The sequence below is a fragment of the Coenobita brevimanus genome, chromosome 46 (assembly GCF_032717465.1).
Source record: "Coenobita brevimanus isolate Jiangsu-jjx chromosome 46, ASM3271746v2, whole genome shotgun sequence".
Taxonomy (NCBI): Eukaryota; Metazoa; Arthropoda; class Malacostraca; order Decapoda; family Coenobitidae; genus Coenobita; species Coenobita brevimanus.
This window is the reverse complement of record NC_136999.1, coordinates 52877424-52899694: the sequence shown is the minus strand read 5'-3', so window position 1 is coordinate 52899694 and position 22271 is coordinate 52877424. Positions and strand designations below refer to the sequence as shown.

The 22271-nt window shown below is 43.7% G+C and overlaps 2 protein-coding genes across 2 annotated transcripts in view; both read left to right on the top strand.

Moving 5' to 3' along the window:
• The window catches only part of LOC145398733 (adhesion molecule nephrin-like), a 27454-nt gene extending 9960 nt beyond the window's left edge, over positions 1-17494 (top strand). Inside the window, exons 5-15 of the mRNA XM_080271531.1 lie at positions 4488-4691; positions 5586-5740; positions 6880-7024; positions 7968-8098; positions 9165-9324; positions 10023-10131; positions 11237-11424; positions 12442-12783; positions 14206-14457; positions 16748-16995; positions 17321-17494. Of these exons, the coding sequence (XP_080127657.1) occupies positions 4488-4691; positions 5586-5740; positions 6880-7024; positions 7968-8098; positions 9165-9324; positions 10023-10131; positions 11237-11424; positions 12442-12783; positions 14206-14457; positions 16748-16995; positions 17321-17494 (2108 nt within the window). The remainder of the gene's footprint in view (positions 1-4487; positions 4692-5585; positions 5741-6879; positions 7025-7967; positions 8099-9164; positions 9325-10022; positions 10132-11236; positions 11425-12441; positions 12784-14205; positions 14458-16747; positions 16996-17320) is intronic.
• Positions 17495-17617: 123 nt separating this feature from the next.
• On the top strand, positions 17618-21017 carry LOC145398732 (kynurenine/alpha-aminoadipate aminotransferase, mitochondrial-like). The gene is made up of 4 exons (XM_080271529.1): positions 17618-17628; positions 18316-18502; positions 19595-19705; positions 20883-21017. The coding sequence occupies exons 1-4, from the start codon at positions 17618-17620 to the stop codon at positions 21015-21017; spliced, it is 444 nt and encodes a 147-aa protein (XP_080127655.1).
• The last annotated feature ends 1254 nt before the right edge of the window (positions 21018-22271 follow it).

The window sequence follows — 22271 nt, the reverse complement described above, 5'->3', positions numbered from 1 at the left end:
GAGAGGGCAAGGACGGAGAAGACAGACAGTGAGAGGAGGAAGGGCGAGGGAAGAGGAGGAGGGGAGAGGACGAAGGGAGCGAAAACCTGTAGGCAAGAAGCTGAAAAGTGGAAGGAGATGAAATGAAAACAAAAATGAACCCATGGAAGGAGAAACACACACAAGAAAACGGCAAACATGTGAGTGCTTATAACAGTTGAACAAGATAACTAAAATTCTGTTCTGGATTATGCCAAACAGGTAAAAAAAATAAGACCAATTTACAGGGAAAATAACACACACACACACACACACACACACACACACACACACACACGAAATGAGGGTAGTAACTTTTACAATATGGTTTAGACTAAGTGTAACCCCAAGTAATGAAAAGTCTAAAGCGCTGGAAATGCAATCGCCAAAGTCGGAGAAATGATGTCATAAAGAAAACATAATGGGTCGTCAGTTTGGTGTTAGAGAGAGAGAGAGAGAGAGAGAGAGAGAGAGAGAGAGAGAGAATGATGGGCATGAGAGATATTGGTATAGGTTATAGACATCTTAGTCAGGGCCTCAAATACGAGTTATTAATCATATTTATTGTCCCTGCTACCAACACCAGTCGTCATGTAGTCAACAGAACTACACAAACAGGAGGCAAGAAGGGAGGGGGGGGGAAGAGAAAGAGAGAGGGAGGTGGCGTGAGAGGGAATGTAGAAATAAGAATGAGTGAGGGAATAACTGAGGGAGAAAGAAATTGACAGGAGGTAGAATGAGAGGGCAAGAGGGAATAAAGGAATCGTTGATAAATTAGTGACAGCGACAGGTAAGATGTATTACTCCCAACTACCTTCCTTGCTACAGTCGATTTGTTTTCGTCTAACGCCTACAATCTGTGTACTTAGTCGTGGCTTCATGAAATTCAATGAGTCTAATTATGAAACAGGAATGGGTCTCCCTGGTTTCTCGTTTGATTTATCCTTCAGTCTGACTACGCCTGCCAACAACACCTGCCAACCACACCTGCCAACCACACCTGCCAACTACACCTGCCAACCACACCTGCTAACCACACCTGCCAACTACACCTGCCAACCACACCTGCCAACTACACCTGCCAACCACACCTGCTAACCACACCTGTCAACCACACCTGCCAACTACACCTGCCAACTACACCTGCCAACTACAGCACCACTACCTGCCGTGCGACCAATCCATATATCGGCGTCCACACTCACCTGGGAAGGCCTCCATCAGGTCACGACACCTGACCACACATTGCTAAATTACAGGTGGCAGTAGAAGGCTTTGTGGCACCTCTTCCTTACCAGCTTATTTTTATGTCCCTATATCGACACAAGTTATATCAGTATCAACCAGGAGAATACTGAGGTTTCATGAGCACAATAAATCGTTAAGGAAGAGGAGAAAATGGAGAAATGGCGTTTCCCCGAACTAGACCCTGTATTGGATCATACAGCCCCGCTAGGTTACAGGAGCGCGCTATCACTCCCGGCACGGCAGTCCGGGCGAGGCTCGAACTCGCACTCCCCAGATTACGAGCTTGATGTTCTACCACTGAGCCACCGTGCCCCCGCTAAGGAAGAGGATACACTGGACATCAAAAACCTCTTGGAAAATGGCACCGAGATACGAGGTATGGGCCATACTCAAGGTGATATGGGAGGTATCTTAGCACTTCTTACTTAGCGATTTATTATACATTTTACACCGTACCATCCTGCTACAGTATGTGCTGTTGATGTCGTTTTAATATTGGCAAAGTTGGCATCAGTAACACAGAACAGGAAAATGTGGTACAAAGTGCTGAGTAAGTCGCTAAAGAGACAGGCGTCAAGAAAGTTTGACTGTTTTTCAGCTTGAATATTGCTCACCCTTGTGGAATGGTTGTGGAGAGGTTGCATTAAGACAACTAGACAAAATTCAGAATAAAGCTGTTAGAATCATTAACAACCCTGCCATTACATATAAACTACCTCCCCTGCAAGTAAGGAGGAATGTTGCCTCCCTTGCATTATTTTACAGATATTTTTTTTGGCAAATGCTCAGACGAAGTTGCGTCCATGGTGCGACCTCTCTATGCCTTCCCTCGTGCTACACGGGCATCTGGTAGCGCTCATGACAGGAATGTCACTCAACCATATTGCAGAAGTTCTGCCTATCAGAATTCTTTCATTCCCCGAACTGCATCTCTCTGGAACTCGTTCCCCAGAGTTGTTTTCCTCCAAATTTCAACCCACAGCTGTTCAAGTCTAATTGTTACAGATATTTTATGAACAGAGGACACCAGTAATCTGGTGTATGGATTATTTTTTTTTTTTACCCATTTGTTTTTCCTTCCTCCGTTCTTTTATTTATAAAAAAAAAAAAAAGAACACGGTCATAAATCCCAGCGACATACGATCTGGAAATATTTAATCCTTTGGGTATTGCAGATTCACAAACAGAAGTGGATGGTAATAGTAAAGCTGGAGTGATATAGTGGAGTGTGCCCTGTAATACACCCAAACACTTATACCCTCCAATACACCTCAAGCACTTACACCCTTACACCTCTCCTCGCACCCTCTCAGCGGCGGAGACCCGGAAACTCCACACACCAGAAAATATCCTCGCCATTAAGGAGTTCAGTTTATGCTCTCGATAAGAAGGTCGGGAGTTCGTGTGTGTGTGTGTGTGTGTGTGTGTGTGTGTGTGTGTGTGTGTGTGTGTGTGTGTGTGTGTGTGTGTGTGTGTGTGTGTGTGTGTGTGTGTGTGTATGTGTGTGTGTGTGTGTGTGTGACGAGTTGACACAGTTTCGGGGCAACTCTAATACTGAAGGGATTAATGAAAACTTTAAATAACACCCCCAGTCTTAAGTGTCAGAGTGAAACCTTCAGATGCTAGAAAGAGCAGAAAATAAACGCTGCCAGGGAAGTGAAATGGTTAACCCTAGCTCACACTTGCACTTAGGACTCGTCTTGTAGTTAAAGAGTCAATGATGGACATATTTAACCTCTACAAATCGGAAAATCTCTCACGCTAAGTAAAATCATTCGGTGGTAGTTTGCCCCATTTGATTTATTTCCCCGAGTTCCTTCCCCCCCCCCCTCCATTTCATGTGTCTCCTCCTCCTCCTACCTCCATTGGTACGGCAGAACCTATCTTGAATATTTAAAAATAAAATTACCGTCAATATCACAACATTCTCATCACACAACGGAATTTTGTAACAGAACCATTGATATCAACACACTAATTTCATGCTGTATTGATATAAAACTATTGTGACTGAGATAAATTATTCAATGCATTTATGCAGCCGTTAAAGTTTGTGGTTCCGTCTACAGGAGAAAAGTACTCTCAACCTGATGTGCAGAGGGTGCAAACAACCAGCACCTGAAGTGTGTGTTTCACTCATCAGCCAGATTCCGGTGCCGCTCCCTCGCTATTTATCCCAGAAACTTGGACAGTGTACCAAGTTACCCAAGACGGATATGGTTCAGATAACGTGTGGGAGACAGAATCATGCGTTTTGTCATCTGGTTGGTTACAAGAACATCCATTACTGTAAATACTCAATGATGCATTAGAGAACAATAATCTTTAACGTCCCTTGCCCTACTTCAGGAGGAACATAGTCAACTAAAAAATAAAAATAAATGTCAGACGGGTCACCTAACAATTTCTGAAGCGGCTCTTCCAGACCTCAGCAAGATGGTCAAATGTTGACACAAACACTGAGTGCTGCAGACAACTGCATTCAACCTAAATGTGCACTTGTATCGAACATTTTCTTCCATATCACAATATTTTTATATACAACATAAGATTAGTGTGGTGATATTAATTGTTCTTTTAAAAATTCTCTCATACAAGGATGGTGCGACACTAATAATAAATTTTAATCTAAAAAGTTTTGAGATAAGCTCTGTCATACCAGTCGAGGGAGGAGGAGGAGGAAGAAGGAATATGTAGTACGAGGAACTGTCTGGGGGAGGGGGGGAATCTGTCCGTGGGGATATTTGTCCGGAAGGGGAGCAGTACTGGGTGAAGGAGGGAATATAACCAGAGGGGGAATACTGTATGTTCAGGGAGGAATAACTCCGGAGGGAAAATATCCAGAGGTTGTCTGTCCGCAGGAATATCTGCCTACGGGAGGGGAAGGGGAGGATGTCTGAGTCCCTGGTGCTTCAGCCCTACCGGTGAGAACAACGAAAGTAAGCACTTCATTCTGATGACATGGTGCTAGAGAGGGACACCTTCACGTGGTGGCACCGATATGGCACGAAGGTGAAGCTGCCCGGTTATAATATCTAACGAATTATCATCTGTATCATCATCATTATCACCATCATCATCAAGATCTTTACCACCATCATTATCACCACCACCACCACCACCATCATCATCATCATCATCTCTACCTTTTTCCCTATTTAAAAATAATCTACACAGCATAAGAATAAACCATGCCCACTATATTCCTTTCTTCCCAACAGGTCACCCGGTCCCTAGCGTGATATGGTGGAGCGAGGGTATTCTACTGGACGACATGTCAGAGGAGGGGGGGTCAGGGGAGACGTCCAACACCTTGACCTTACCCCAGCTGACCCGATCTGACCTGTATCGTGTGCTGACGTGCAAGGCTTCTAACTCTAACCTATCTGTGCCCCTGGCTGCTGCAGTTACCATCGATATGAGCTGTAAGAGAGAGAGAGAGAGAGAGAGAGAGAGAGAGTACGGTAAAGCTTACACGTGCCAATGAGGAAAATCGTTGCGTGCATGAAAATCTACACGTGTATTTAAAACATGAACATAAATAAGTACTAGGTTGTGAGGCTTGTGTGCATGTACGTGAATATGATACTCTGTGTGTGTGTGTGTGTGTGTGTGTGTTTACGCCAAAATATCGTATACTGTTCTCTCTCCCGCTCCCTCAGTCCATAAATCCCCTCTCTCACATTTTTTGCTGAGTTCCACCCCTGATACCCCTCTCACTTCCTAAACCCCAGCCTCCTCTCTCTCTCTCTCTCTCTCTCATTTTCTTCACCCCTCACATTCCTCTCACGTCTCTCCACCTCTCACCCCCACCCTCTATATCTCACCCCGTTTCTCCGTCTCATTAATTCCCCTGTCCTTTCCGTTTTCCCTTTTGTCTTCTGTGTTTTAATCTTCTGACTTTTTAACCCCTTCATTTTCTTCATTCATACTCGCGCTTCATCTCCTTCATCCTTTCCCTTCTCCGTCTGTATCCTCTACCTTCTTCAAGTTCATCTTTCTCTCCCCTTTTATCTTCACCGTCCTCTCCATTTATCCCTTCCCTTCTTCATTTTCTCTTCCCTCTCCCTTTGTATCCTCTCCCGCCTTTACTTATTGCATATTCTCTACCATTTTCAAGTTCCTCTTCTTCACCTTCCTTTCCTTTTATCCCTCCCCTTCTTCAGTTTCTCTTCCGTCTCCCTTTTAATCCTCTCCCTCCTCCACTCAGTTTCTCCTCCTCCATTTTTAGCCTCTCCCTCCTCCATTCAGTTTCTCTCCCTTCTCCCTTTTTAGCCTCTCCCTCCTCCACTCTCATCCTCTTTTCCTTCTCCCCACAGTTCCCCCGCTGGAGGTAAGGATCTTAGATGAAGGTGAGCGTCCATACTCCGAGGGAAAACAGTACAGAATGGTGTGTGAGTCGACGGGATCCAGGCCCTCCGCTACCATCACCTGGTGGAAGAACGGCATGCTTATGACAGACACGCGCAGCCAGGTGACCGCAGGGAAGGGTCAGGTCGAGTCAGGTCAGGTCGAATAGGGTTAGGCCGAGTCATGTCAGGTTCAGTCCGTTCAAGGTTTGGTCAGATTATATTACATTAGGTTAGGTTAGGTTAAGTTCAGTTTACGTAGTCATGTTAGATCTGGTATTTTTTATTTAAGTTACATAGTCATTTTACACAGGCATGTCAGATTTGGTTAGTTAAAAATGAGTTTGCTCGGATCGGGTTTGTTGAGATTGTGGTAAGTCTGAGTGGATCATGTCTGGGTTGTGTAAGGTTAGATGAAACATTACTGGAGGCTCCTTAACCTCACCCTATGTATTTTTATAATTTTCTTGTAAAATTGTTCAAAACCCGTGAAGTAAGAAAGCCACAGAAATTTCCCACTCATGTATTATTTTAATGCAAAGAAGAAGGAACCAAAGGCTAGAAGCTAGTAAATTGTTCCCTCCAAGAAAACTAAAAACAAGATAACGGAGTGCAAAACTTAAGATGCGTTCATTTCGAGATGCCTGGACACACTGCGTTTAAAGGGCTGGAGGTCATAGGCAGTAGGAAATACAGACAGAGGAAGACAGTCCCGGAGGTGACCTGATGCATAAATGAAGGACTGGGAGTAACGTTTCACTCTTGCATTAGACAGTTGGACAGAAAAGGGACGAGGTAGAGTGAAGTCGGACTGAGCAACGTGAAACGCCACCTCCTTTCCCCTGGAGAGACAAATTCAAACTGCTACTACATTAGAAGCATCATTTCCTAATATACTCGTACACTTCATTTGCGGTGCATACCTAATAAGTGATGACTCTTTCAATAATCTCTTCCTGTACACCCTTCTTCCTTTGTTTCTTTGAGCGTTCTGTTTTTATTGTGTCCATTGGTACTGATAAATGACTCTTCAATAATGCTTTCCTCCCGTACACCTTTTTTCTTTCACTCCTCTTGGCATTTTTTTCCATGTTATTGGAAACGTAGTTATTGACTAATGACTTCAATAATCCTCTCCTGTTCACCCTTCTTCCCTAACTCCTTTTTGCTCTTTTTTGTTCATGTTTATTCAGTAATGACTTTTTCAATAATCCTCTCCCATTCACCCTTCTCCCTTCCCAACTTTAAGGACCTTTTTTCTCAGGTGTTTCAGGAGGGCAACGTGAGCCGGTCCACTCTGTTCCTGACCCCCAGCCTGGCGGACCACGACACTTATATATCCTGTCGTGCAAAGAACCCACTGGTGCCTACTGCTGTTATGGAAGACGCCACCAAGCTGAATGTTTATTGTGAGTCTTGGTGTGGAAGGATGCATGGATGGATGGATGGATAGATATACAGATAGATAGACTGACAGACAGACAGACTGATGGGTGGATGGATAGATGAACGGATGGATAGATATACAGACAGACTGACAGACACATTGACTGATAGGTCGATGAATGGATGAACGGATGGATAGATATTGATAGAGAGATAAGGATGAAGAGATATGTGTAGCTGGATAAACGAATGGATGGAAAGATAGACAGACAGACTGATAAAGATGACTAGATGATGGATAGCATGATGGATGGATGACTAGAGTTATCAGATAGATAAATGGATGGATGATTGTATGGACACTCTGACTACTTGAACTCACGACAGAAGTGAGTTAAATCTTTATTGTGATTCTTGGAGAGAGAGAGAGAGAGAGAGAGAGAGAGAGAGAGAGAGAGAGAGAGAGAGAGAGAGAGAGAGAGAGAGAGAGAGAGAGAGAGAGATTCGGTCGGACAAACGAATGGAGAGATGGATGAATTAATGGTCTCAGAAAATCAGATAACTAAAATGATAGGTAAACTGACCGATTGACAGAGTTAGACAGACAGACAGACAGACAAAATGACACACGAACGGACGTACAAAAAAGCAGGTATACAGACAGCTATAGCCTATAGAGATAAAGATTCATCGAGCACACTAGTCCATTAATCAGTGTAATACCACGGGCTTTAGACCTTGTTATTATACAGTCATTCCTTTTATAGCTGTTTTTTTTTTTTACCCTCTCTCTCTCTCTCTCTCTCTCTCTCTCTCTCTCTCTCTCTCACACACACACACACACACATCCTCATTTTTTAACACCCATTTATATTCAACTCTCATTGAACATATACACTACACCTCCCCTCTCTCTCCTTCTGGCCCCTTTCACCCCCCTCCTAACTCCCCTCTCCCTCTCCCCAGACACCCCCCGGCTCTCCCTGGCCCCGGGGAGGAACGTGAACGTGAACGACATCAAGGAAGGTGACGATGTTTACTTCGAGTGTGGCATCCGGGCACACCCACCAATACACAGAGTCCAGTGGTTCCATAACGTGAGTCCCCCTTATACAGTCAAGATATACACTCCCTTTATACATAGAGTCCTTTGGTTCCATATTGTGAGTCCCCCTTATATAGTCCAGATATACAGTCCCTTTATACATAGAGTCCTTTGGTTCCACAATGTGAGTCCCCCATATATAGTCCAGATATACACTCTCTTCATATTCAGAGTCCTTCCGTACCATAACAGTCTCCCATATACAGAGTCCTTTGGCTGCATAACGCAAGTCCCACAAATAGTCCCCCATACAGAGTCCTTTGGTTCCATAATATTAGTCCCCACATGTACAGAGTCCTCTGGTTCTGGCCCGATTTAGGTGATGATGATGATGATGATGATGATGATGATGATATGGATAGTAATAATGAGGGAAATAGTAATACCACAAATCTCACATCATGGTGCTGATGAGGGACGCCTTCACGCGGTGGCACCGAAACAGACAAGTACCCCCATTGCCCGGTTACGCAAACTTCCCTCAACTCGCACTCTGTCCCTCCAAAAGAGAACAGTGGACTAAGGTTAAAGGATTGCCTCAGCCTTCAGTCCACCAAGTACACGTTGAGATAAGCCAGGGTTGCAACTACGTCCAGAGAAGCCAGGGTTGCAACTGTTCCCATATGACAAAAACCCTCTCCATAAAAAATGCTGAATTATTATTAATGGACAATAGAATACGTTGCTACCTAAGAAGACATACTATGGAAAGTGTGTATGGGTGTCGTATTATCTTATTCTGCCATCAAATAACAGGTAATGAACTAAAAGGGGAAGCATTTCTTTACCAGGTATGATAAGAATGGCTGCACTACTACTACTATACTCTTCTTAATCTAACTTGACCTAAAACTGTCATCATTTCATCTTGAATGTTGAGTTCTGCGACAGATTAACACACGAATATGATACTAGTCACAAAGAAGTAATATCGAAAGGATGCAGAACCGTAATATCGCCTTCTACCATTGAACTCGGTAAAATAAGCTGAAGGACGACATTCTGGGCCAAGTTGTGGTGAAAGGACTATACTACCCCTCATCCTTTCATCCCCACAGGGCGAGAAGATCGGTCACAACATCTCAGCGGGCGTGATTCAGAGCAACCTGTCCCTCGTGATGCAGAAGGTGAGCAGGACGTCCTCTGGCCAGTACACGTGCGCCGCCGCCAACCTACACGGCAGTAGTGGATCCAACGCCGTCCAGCTCAGCGTTAAGTGTGAGTCCGCGGCGTTGATCGAGCGAGAGGCGGGTGGAAGTGAGCGAGTAGAGATAGAAATGTGAGGTTTGCGTTGCAGTTGGTTAAGTTAGCTTGGATTATATTAAGGTATGTTAGGTTAGGTCGTCAGGTTAGGTTAAAAGGAATCTGAACACTGTAGTAGTGACCGGGATCCGTGAACTGCAGTTGAAACTGCCTTACTCCTGCAGCTTATCATCTTCCTTCCGGGGGTTAGGGAGCAGTAGGGGGACATTTGTTTAGTCGAGCAGCAAAGTAGCTCTGTTTTATCGATGCCCCCGCACTCTGAGTATAAGAAGTTGAGATTAAGGATTTGGTAGGGTGAATGTGGGTTAGCAGATGGATGTAAAAATATGGTCTGGAATGTGAGTGGGTCTGGTAATGTAAAAGGTAACCAAGACATTCTCAAACCAGTTTACACATCCCATCACCACCAACGAACATGACAGCTGCGGTTCTAACGCAGTCCAGTTTAGCATTAGATGTGAGAGGACGCCGATGCCGGGACTAAGGAACACTAGAGAGCATAAGAATAAGAAAGCAGAGGGATCATACAGTATGTGAGGGTTGAGTTAGTTTAGATGTGGTTCGGTTCGATTCGGTTAGGCTAACCTGCTCTAGACCTTCCTAGAAAAATGCCCAAATGGACTAATTTCAAACATTTGTCTCCGCCCTGCCAGTCTCCCCGCTGTGCCGGCCAGGACAGACAGTGGTGTACGGGGCGGCCAAGAACGAGCAGCTCAACATCACGTGCAGTGTTGAGGCACACCCGGAACCCACTTCATTCAGGTCAGTTGCTTCAAAGTCTTGATTCACCCCTTTCGCTGGTGCTGGGGAGAGGCGCCTTCAAGTGGTGACACGGATGGTACTGTGTGGCTCAATTACCTGGTTATACAACTGCCTCTCACCTACTTCCTTATCCCGCGGAAGGAGGATGGTAGAATGCAAGAGATGGGCAACGTAAGCCTGCAGTCCATCGCGTTCACGTGTCAGTTGAACTTGGTGCTACAAGTACTACTCCTGCTCCTTCACTACCATGACCAATTCTTCATCATAGATACTTCATCCCAAGGGCGTCCTTTTCTATGTTAATCGCTTCCATCCAAAGAAATCATGTTACATTTTAGACTCGCTATTCTTAGACGATTTTTTTCAGATCGGGATAAACTTTTGAACAAGAGGAGTTGGATATATATTTCATTAACTCCATTATAGATAGAGAGCACGCCCAAGCTGACCAGAATCGTTATGTAGTAGCTTAATTAAACTGATAAATACGTCACTGAATTAAGAGATTTACTAGAGCTATATAAACCCCTTCAGTACACGGCATCAGTTTCATTTTGCACTGATTAAGGCCTTTTAGTCGTCATTCTAGAGGCCACTCACGCGATTTATTTAGGTTTACCGAGACGCCCTCATACGATTTTATCCAGTTTTGGAGAGAAGCCCCCAGACGATTTTATTCAGCTTTGGAAGACAGTGTTATTCAGTTCAAAGGATACATGTCATGGTGAAATGGTTAAGAAATATCTGACTTGTGTGTTGTGCTGCTGCAGTTTGGGTGTGAAGCTTGCATGTGGCTTAGGCGGCTTCGGATTTTTTTTTTTTTACATACTGGTACCAGTGAGTCAGGCCTTCTAAATTTCAGAATATAAAGCCATATACCTTTCTCCCACTGCCCTCATACATCGGCTTCTGAACAACCATACATACAGTGATACAGTTCTCCGGTGCCAAAGACTTCATATCTTAACTTTTCAACACATAAATTTTTCTTTATTTCCATAGATCACATATTTCAGCTTATGGATTTCATTCACCTCATATACATTTGATACAGAACTGTCCTCATAATTCACGTAAAATCTATCCTTCACGTCCCCCTTTACAGATGGGCGTTTAACAGCTCGTCCAACCTGAAGGACCTGCCTGCCGGTCGCGTCAGGTCGGTAGGTAAGAGCCGCAGCCAGGTGAGTTATACGCCGCAGAGACACCAGGACTACGGCTCCCTCTTCTGTTGGGCCACCAATGATGTCGGCATCCAGCAGAACCCTTGCGTGTTTCATATCATCCATGCCTGTGAGTTGCATTGGTGTTTATCTTAACACAGGTGTTTTCTTTTAGTGTCTGCCCTTTGCCAGACGGGGCTCCTACTGTCTCCCCCTGCTTACCGTATGTTCCTGATGGGTCTCCAGTTGCATCGGTATACAGGAGAACCCTTGTGTGCTTCATATCAATCATAACTGTGAGTCGTTTTGCTCTTCTTCAGTGTTTGGTCTTTGTGTCTCTCCCTGTCAAAAGGAATTCTTAGCCTCTTTTTGTCAATGTTTCTAGTGGCTCTTGAATTATTTCAGCACTCCGTAGACGTCTTATGTGCTCCTTATCATACACGTCTGTGAATTTCAGTGATGTATTTTGTAATATTTTCCCCACCCGGTATATTTGCAACGTATCCCCGACTCCATACTACACCCAACCCGCAAAAACACTACCTGCGCAGGTTACGTTAAGCCCAGGCACTTTTTGTTTTTCAGCTGGAGTTCATTTCCTCACCCTGTGTCCCTTCCTCTGTTCCCTCCTTCCTTCCGACTGGGAGGCAAACCCAACATTATATTATGGAGGCTTCCTTGTCAGACACGCGCACGGTTCTAGTATTATTTTTTCCTTTTCTGTCTCATTCTTCCAGCATTAGCCGAACCTATACTCTGATCACACTAACCAGGCGTAAAACTGTCATCTCTCCATCTTAAATGCTGAGCTAAAATAACACATTAACTCTGGAATAAGGTGCTGGTCATAAGGCAGTGTTATGTAAGGGGTGTAAAGCTGCAGTCTTGTCCAATCTGCCATTGAGCTACGTAAAATAAGCTTCAGAAGAATGAAAACCTCCATCTAATTAAAACAAATGAAAAGTACTTGCGATAGGGAATTAATCAAAAGTTCGTTTTTGAATCTTAGCTCACTCGTGCACATATCCTAACCTTCATCTAACCTTAGCTCACTCTCTCACATATCACCAGTCCTCATATCTCACGTCTTAATACAGTCTTAAAAATCAATCCCTCTCTCTCTAACCCCCGTCTCTCATCCCCTCAGCACCCCCAGATCCCGTCAACAACTGCACTGTGGAGAACATCAGCTCCTCAGGCGTAGGGGTCCGCTGCCAGGCTGGATGGGACGGCGGCCTTACCCAGACCTTCACCCTCTCGGTCACCCACGCCCGCGCTGGCACCCGAGGCCAAGATAGCAAGAAGTCCTCCCCCCGGGTCCTGGCTAACACCTCCACGTCCCCCCGACCTGGGTTCACCTTGACGGGGCTTCAACCAGGGACGGAATACGTGCTGACTGTCATGGGCGTCAACAGCAAGGGTCAGAGTGAGCCGGTTCGGATGGCGATACTCACGCTGAAAGATGTGGCTGAGAAACGAACGAGTCCAGGTGAGGAAGGGTTGGGTGAGTGTGACTAATGGAGTACGGAATTTGAGTAGTATGACAAATTTAAGCAAGTGAAAACAGATGTCAGAAAGTGTGAGGTGTTGTTACAGCATAAGAAAGTAATGTTAGGAAGTGGGGGGGTGTTGTTTGAGTGAGAGACAGTAGGTGTGAAAATGCTTGTGGCTTTGTTAGAGTAAGTATGATAAGAGTGTGTAATGATTAGGTATAGATACACGCGAATAACAGAGGGAACTCCAGCCAGGGACAGAGCATGTGCCGATCATCATGGGTGTGAACAAGAAAGGGCGGTGTGTGTCGGTTAGGATGTTCATATTTACGCTAAAAGATGTGGCTGAGAAATGCACAGTACTACTAGGCCAGGTGAAGACAGGTGAGGTGTTATTAGTGTGAGTAAGTGACAGTGAAAGAAAGCAAGTGCCGGCAAGCATGATAAATGACAGGATGGTAGAGCACAGTCACACTGCAGGATGTGGCTGAGAAACGAACTAGCCTATACTCTGATCGCTTTGAATAGGCATGAAACTTTCCCTCTGTCCCTCCTGAATGCTGAGTTGAAACAAGGAATTAACACTAGAATATGGTGCTCGGAGCAATGAGCTATCATGGAATGCATGTAAAGCCAAAGTATTTTCTTATTCTGCCATCGAATTACGTAAAATATGATCCAAAAAACCATAAATATCCGCAGGGTTGAAGTGAGTGAATTAAAGTTCAGGTGAGAAAAGGTGTGTGTTACTACTATAGGTGGGGAAAAATATGTGTGATGTTGACCAGGATAATACTAAAAAGGGCTAGAATGGGTAGGAGCATCAACCATTATCATTTCACATTGCCACGAGACACGGATGGTTAAAAAATGTAACCATTTATCTTTGGAGAAATTATCTGATTCGGCTACTATTCGTTGGCATCGGGCAGGAAGAGTAGGTGGGAAAATTATCGTACATAGATGAGGTTGGCATATACCCATTTATTTTTTGCTTTATCGGTGCATCTCGTTGATGGCGCAGAGTCGCTCGGCGCCCGAACGTGTTAGCTACATTTATTAACAAACCAGTCACAAAGTACACCAGCACTCAGAATTCTTACCATAGTTCTTTCACCTTAACTTGGCCAAGAATGTTGTCCTTTTGTAGCTTATTTCACGTAACATAATGACAAAAAAGAAAGAATAATACGGTTCTATATCCCTTCCATACCGCTTCCTTGTGACCAACATCAAATTACAGCGTTAATATATACAACACTTACAGCTGAGCATTCAAGATGATGAGATGGCAATTTTGCGTCATGTTAAAGTGAAAAGGGGTTTAACTGGTGGATAGTCTAACAATCCGCTGATGCATACGGATGACTCTCCCCTTCCCTGTTTCTCTCACCCCTCCTCACCTCTTTTCCAAGCAGGCAGCAGCGCCCTGGCCATGACCTCTCTACTGGGCCTGGTGTTGGGTGTACTGGCGTCCCTAACCGTGATGGCGTTGGTGGTGGTAGCACTGGTGAGGCGAAAACGGCACAGCAAGCGACGACCCGAGGTGGTGGTGGTGTATGGTGGGAAGGCAGGGGGGAGTGATGGCCACCTCCACCATTACCATAACCATCTGCACCAACATGACGAAGTAGAGGACTCAAACCCAGACCTCATCCCAGTCAATGATGGTCAGTTGCTCGGGGACGGGGAGAAGTACTAGTAGGGAGCAACATAGGTAAAACAGGATCTGTCTACCTGGTGGGTTGTGGGAAAGATTAAGCTGGGAGGGTGGACAACAGACACCAATCGGGAGATGAAGAAACTATATCACTATAAATCAGGATCGCGACTGAACACAGCAGGCGAAATAATGTATAATTCTGTGATTCGTACAGTCAGAAATTATAATATCTAGCCCACCCCGGACAACACTGAGGGGAGGACCAGGCCTCTTTCTGGACGGAGACTCACATTAACTCTCACGGGTCAACAAACGTTCCAACATACAAGCCGTGAAACCATCTTGCTTTATAACATGCAAGAAATTATGGTATGACCGCAAAGAGTCTATTACCGCACTTCATCCCCTACAAACAGTTTCACAGTGCCTGAAACTGTCACTCACTGTGGCATCGGTAAAACTCGGAAAGGGTTACGCACTTCAGTTCGATGACGCACAGTGCTTTTCATGTTATTCCTATATTTACCAAAGGTTTTGTTTACCTCATGGGAAATACGTACTGGTAAAGGTCAAGCAGCAGGCTCTGTCTAACCCTCACGTTCGTAAAGTCTCTCCTGTGCTGACCAAAAAAATCTGGCAGCAGAAAAAACTAGAACACGAAGAAGCACTCGCAGAAAGCATCAGCCGTGCTCACCAGCCAGTCAAACGGCCGAATATATGACTTTGCCCTGTGACCTTGACCTCTGACATTACTCTCATAATCGAATTACGTCATCTTTGCACAACCGTTAACATTTCAAAGAATTTTCGCATCATTTATGATAAACAACGTTTCAGTTACCTTTGCCCAACGGCTTTGACTTTGTCCTTTGGCTAATGGTTCTCAAAATCGAATCTCTTTAGCTTTCTTTTAATCTGAACTATTCACCAACCTTTAGTCCACATCAAATAAAACTGCTTTATTTGACTTTGCCATGTGACCCCGACCCTTGACTTATTTTCAAAAATATAACGTCTTGCTTTTTACTGATCCTCAACTCATCCACGAAGTTTGATCCAGATCAGATGAAAACTGTTTTAGTTATTTTATTCACACAGACAGACGGGTCGAAGTTTGACCTTGTCCTGTGACCATGACCGGGTAGAAGGGACATCATAATTATCTTAGGAATATGAAGCATGGACAAACTTCGGGAAAAGAAGACCGAAATAGCCCAGAGAATCAATAAGTACGGAAGTAGATACGGAAAAGGTAGTTAAAATTACCTATCGAGAGAGATATATATATATATATATATATATATATATATATATATATATATATATATATAGAGAGATATATATATATATATATATATATATATATATATATATATATATATATAATCCATCCTAATGAAAAAACAAAAAATAAAAAAAATACACAAACACCTTCACTATGAAGCGACACCCCCAAAAAACGTCATTGTACTGATGAGAATGAAATGTTACGGGATATGTAGCCACATAGGTACTGAAGGTGCTGTCGTGCAGTGACAGAGAAAGCAAATATATATACGGTATATCTATCTATCTATCTATCTATCTATCTATATATCAAACACACTGGAGAAATCCAAATGAAGAGAAGTTTCGATAATGATTTCCTCGAGTCTAAAAGGACGTAAAGGATTCATGGCTGAAGTTGGACAAGAGGGAGCCAGGCAGAAGATGGTCGTGCAGGTTTGTTTCAAAGTCTGAAAAGATATTTCTGCGTCATCTCGCCTCTTCTTCGCATACGAGGATGAAGGAGTCGCATCACTGTTTTATACTTGGCTTTTCAGCTTGGTCGTCTAGAGTTCAAAAACGGTGGTTGGGGTACAAATCAGGTCATGTGCACGACCATAATCCCTTCAAGATGGCTAAAGTGTTTCTGATCATGCATTATCACCCTGGGATTAGGCTGGAGTAAGTAGCAGCCATAATCTAATGGTTAGAGTGCATGCTGTTGACCAGTGGGTTCAGGTTCAAAGCCACCCAAGAGTTGTTAGGTGGCGTGACAAAGACGGCATCTACTTGCAAAGTTATATACGCTCTAACTAAAATCACCTAAAAGGGCGAACGTCATATCCCTCAAAGAAGGGAATGTATGGAGTAAAACTGCATCATTATTAAGCTCACACAAAAAAGGTAGCAAAATTCGTACACTAGCAGAGTTATTAATTACAAAGGAGAATGATGGGAAATGGAAAATGGAGCTGTGTGATGGCTTAATGCCTGCAACGTACTTCTAATAAAATCTTTCTCTCTTCCGTCAGACCACCAAGTGCAGATCAGTCAGCAGCAGCAGCAGATGGAGCAACAGCAGCAGCAACAGAGTCCCAGGGAGCATACTGTCAGCCTGGCAGGAGAGGTGGGGCAGGGTGTGGTAGGTGCAGAGAGGCAGGGGACCTCGCTGCACTTGGATCTGCACGGGGGGCCAGGGGGAACGGGGGGCCAACGACGCCTGTCCAAGGAATGCCACGACCCAGCCCTCTGTATCAACCCTGGCACTTTGCTACGTCAGGTGGGTGCCATAATTTATATGTGTAGGGACGCTGAGGACGGTTGATGAAATATATATGGCTGTATGAAATCCGCTGTGCAACTTTTTTAATCATTACTGGGAAAATACGCGTAATTAATAGCGTTGTACAAGCCTGTATATTAAGACCTTAGCCATAATGGTTTGAAACTCCTCCCTTGGGTGAACAGAATGGTATACGTAACCTCAGTTAAACCAATTTAGTCCCAACTGCCTCTAAAGGGCTACTTTATAGTAGTACGGTATTCAAGTTACCTATACCGAGACTGACATCTAAGTGTCAGGCTAACTCGTGTTAAAAAATCAGAGAACTGTAAGTGAACACTCCCGCCTACCTCCCCCTAAGGATGGTAATACCCGCCTTGTGACGTCCACCACCATTCCCACCACCACCCTCCTTGTGAGCCCAAGCAAGGACATGCACCTTGTAGCCTACTTCACGTCAAAATACGAGTTACACGCGCCTGAGAAATATCAGTAGCGGTATTAACACATCATTACAGACAGCAGGATGTAGCTAGTTTTTGACATCACTATGATAGAGATTAACCGGATCACTCCATACAGCAAACCTCGACATCCATCAGCCACATGATATATGATCATGCTTAAAGGGTGAGTGTGGAAGAAAAAAAATACTAATCGACTCTGTTCGTAAAATCTGTGCCTATAACATTTTTAGACACAAGAACATGAAGTACAATTACACACTAGGAGACGAGTAGTTCGAAGTGCAATCAATGTTAATCCACGGGTGAAAATCCAAGGCTGCATCCAGTGTTATCAAGTACGATAAGAATCCCCACCACAGCTATGAGGGGGTGGAGAGCCCCGAGTTATTAGTTCGCAGTTGCACACGACTTCCCTTTACTATTGCAGCTTAGAATACTTACTCAAATGATCCACAATAATCCGTTTTTGTTTTCTATTTTTTAAAACTCCTCTGTGTGTGCCTGTCTCCCTACATCTATCTGGCTGTCTACCTATCTATCAATCATTCAATCTATCTATCTATTTAGATATCTACCAATCTTCCCTCCAAGTACTCTCCGTTACTTCCCCGGTGTAGTCATGTATCTCTCTACCAACTGTCTACCTGATTTTCACCTACTCTGCACTGTATTTGGCTTATCAACCTACCCATCTTCACCTCCCTCACAGGTAACCTCCCTTTACGCAAACACCTTGACTCAAACTATTCACGTGTGCCTCCCTATCCACCTATCAATTTTACAAGTATACTTTTTAATAAATATCTCATCTGTCGCTGTATTTATTTAGCCCACTCTCTTTATCCCACAGGTACCCTACGTTTCTGCAGCAGCTTCAGACCCTGACCGCAACAGTCCACTGGCCTACCCGTTGGCAGGAGAGGGAGATCCAGGTAACTACAGGTAGCCACAATGGTCTTATGATGACCTTGGGAATGTTGACGCCAGGCCAGACTGTGTTCATCGAGGAGACCTGCGACTATGGCGTCCTGTCAGTGGTTAGTTTATTCCGTTATTACAGAATTGGCTATTTAATCATTTATTGTTTGAGCAACCGAGAAAAGCAAGCAAGCGAAAACTCTCAGTCAAATTTTACACTCTAGGTCAGAGTGTGAATGGGGAGTAAATTGGGGCAACCTCTAATCGTGCACTTTTGTGGAAATATTGAGCCGACAGATATGAGTAGAATATTGAGCTATGCCTTTTTAAATTCCTTAAGAAAAAATTATATAATTAAGAGAAGGAGTTTATCAAAATTCATAGAATTTTTTATTATAAAAAAAGAAAATTTTCAGAACTGTCATCATGCTGATCTTGAGGGCTGGAATTTTTCAGGGCACTTCATTTGACTGGGTATTCTCAAAAACACTAGATTTGCCACTTAACTGATGAAAATTGCTTCAGCAACAAAAATTTATTCGAGATTATGTGTGACCGATTGTTTGGTGATGTCAAGTACCGCTATCGCTTTACACAAAGCAATAAAATTTGAGCTTTGGCGTTAGTGGCAAGTCACACGTCGCAGCATGCTTATCTGATTTTTGCAGAAAGCAAGCAGCAAAACGAAAATTAATTGAATCAAAGGAAAAGGTGAAACTATAATGGATAGTGGTGAAATTAAAGAACAACTGTGTTTCACATTTTATCAAATTACTGGACTCGAACACGCCCCCCTCGCCCGAACACGTTCCACATCGTAGTATTGTCACCTATTACTTGTCCATGCATTTTTACATTTGTTTCACTCTTTTGTTTGTCAGGTTCAGTGCAAACAAAAAATACAAGTCGCAGGCAATTCACTATACCCACACTGCAATGCAACTCCCCCTTTCCACAACACACTTACTCACCACATTCACCTCACTATCATAACACAGGCAATCCTTCAACATAATTTCAACATGGGAACACCATGATAAAGTGGACGACTTCCTTCAGTACACTGGGTTTACCTTCACATTAGTCAGGGGCTGTAACAACAGCTGCAGTTTGCTTTGTGGAACTATTATATCGAAGGTCTGGGTGAGGTGTAAATGGCTTTATTTCATTGGATAACCTAACCTAACCTAACCCTGCGCCTGTGTGTTCAGATCAGCCCGAACTCGCTGAGCTGCCAAAGTATGTCCAGTGACGGGGAAGGTCTGGTGCCGAAATCATTCTCAGCTGCTCCACAATCCTGCACCGCTGACAACAAACCTATGGTATGTACACAAACTCCAGAAAGTATCGTGCACGAGGGACGCGATGATATAACAGAGCAATATAACTCGCGATGTACCAAGAACATTGTTATAAATTTGCATATTTATATGGTAATACTAACTAGGGAATGTCGCAAGCATGTGATATGATGCAACCTCATGAAAGAAGGTTTAACAACCAGGGGTGGAATCATCAGGCACTATGCAATGGCACAGTCGTAGCCTGTGGTGTCACACTGTCTGGCTCGAAGTGTGCACCGATAATTTTGGGGGCGTGTACACAGGTCCATACATTAACCCACTTTATTCTTGCTACTTGTAGACAGTTCTGTTCTGCTTAGGAGAGACTGTTGAACTATTGGGGTTATGGCTTTCATTAACCCTAATTAGCCCGATGACTTATTAAAATTCATTCTTTCCACTCTAAGATAGTTGTATCCACCTTAGTACTGTACACACTTGGAAATGGGATGATTACCAACAGCCTTCAATAACCCCTTCACTACACGCAGTCATTGTATTAAAGCCGTTCGCCTGTTTCGGAGTCCCGTGATGCTGCATATGGGCTCTTTCACTCACACACAATGCAAGTTTAATATTTTCATTTCCTAAAGTACTTTTCAATGTGCACAACAGCGACATTCCATTATAACTCATTTACATATGAACTGTATATTTCAAAAGCATCCCATGCCTATGCCCGTCACATAAATATAACCTTACAATACAAGCTTAAAGAGAGAGATATTGAAATGGAATAATCTTCCATGCCAAACCAAAGTTTACCAGATCCATTTTCACCTGATATAACCTAAGTTAAGTCTGTGCACTTCCTGTACACTTTAAAACAAAAGGTGTTTACCAAACGCCGTGTAGCACTTAACCACAGTGCTCACCTCGGTAGCTTTGAATTCATTGCCTGCGACGAGTTATTTAATCTGCTGTCCAAGGATACAAGGCCACTGCATCGCCCTGGTTACTAGTTACCTTCCTTGGGTACTCATTTTACCTATCACCTCTCAACGATTGGATGAACACGTGAGTGACAAGGCACCACGTGCCCACATCAGGATTCCAACCATGGTTATACTAGGCCTATAACTTTATAGCCAGTAACGCTAACCACTTGGCCACTTAACCTAACCAGATGTGACATAACGTGCCCTATGTATTGCAGTTCCTGCACACGATGCCAACGGGAGCCAACCCCACATACATGGTGACCAACGAAGCCAGAAGACACCAGATCTGCAACATCTGCCACCAACATGGCCTGTTCGTACTCGATGAAGACCTTACAACTTCCTCCTGAGCCAGGACAAGGTCAGTTCAGCTTCCGTAAACATACACTGCGGCTAACATCCCATTCCACGCCCTCTCCCTACCTCAACTCAAGGTACATTTCACTTCAGTTCAGTATTTACAGGCAGGCCTCAAATCTAGGGCAATATTTATAATCCAGAAACTTTATTCAGTAATATCTTATCTACCCTGATTCCAGACTATGTCCCATATAAATAGGTCATCCAGGACCGGCACGCAAAAATTCTTAAAGGAAATTCACGTACCTCTTCTTCCTGCAGATCAGAATCAGTGTTAGGAAAATGGATTTGATTGTAACTTTATTTTAGCACACTGACTGTAACCTAACAAGCATCTCTAACCCCTTTCAGCTCGGTTGATGACGTAGTAGTCAGATGGGGTGTTGATCTACCATCAACCAAAGGGGCTCATTCCTACCTCATAACCGAGGTTCACCAGTTATACAACCACAATTAAGTATTTAAGTTGTGAGAGTGACCCAGTTCCCTCTGATGAAAACAAGCCGACTATAATGAACTGGGTCCCTGTTTTGTACCACATCACAACTATGCAGATTTTTCTTCACTATCCACGACTAACTGGACTTCTGTTCATTTTTTTTTCCCAGGTATACTATACTGTGGCTGATCGAGAAAGGGTTACGTCATGCAAGGGCTAACTTCGGGCTGGTCAGACTGCTGGACAAAGTTTGTCTCTGCTCACGTAACAATACAGTTGTGGACCTGGATGTAAACTGCCTACTGTGGATCACTTGAGAGAAGATGTTAAAAACTCACTTAACCCATTCCATGTGACAACTTTCGGCGAGAAATATGAGAATATTGCAGACTTTTAGTAACAAAGTGCTTAAAGAGATATTTACCTACCACTTTTGGTAACTATGGATTTAAGGAGATATTAATCTACCACATCCAGTTGTAAAAGACTGTCCTAAGTTCAATAAAATCGTTCACAAATAGCAAGAATAAAATGGAAAAATGCGTCATGGGACTGATGGTGTAAAACCCGTCAAACCCTGGCCTGAGCCGCTCACAGCCACGGACCAACTCATCATTCAGGCCAGCACCACATGGCTTGGCTCAGCTGAAAGTGTGATGACTCTCAGGGATAGCTATCCTAAATAATGTCCCCAAATTTATGCATGTATTCCTATGTGGTATCCAACTATGTGATCTTACACAGCTTACATAAATATATTGATATTTTCGTACGTAATGAGCATATTAATATTCCCAGGATGTAA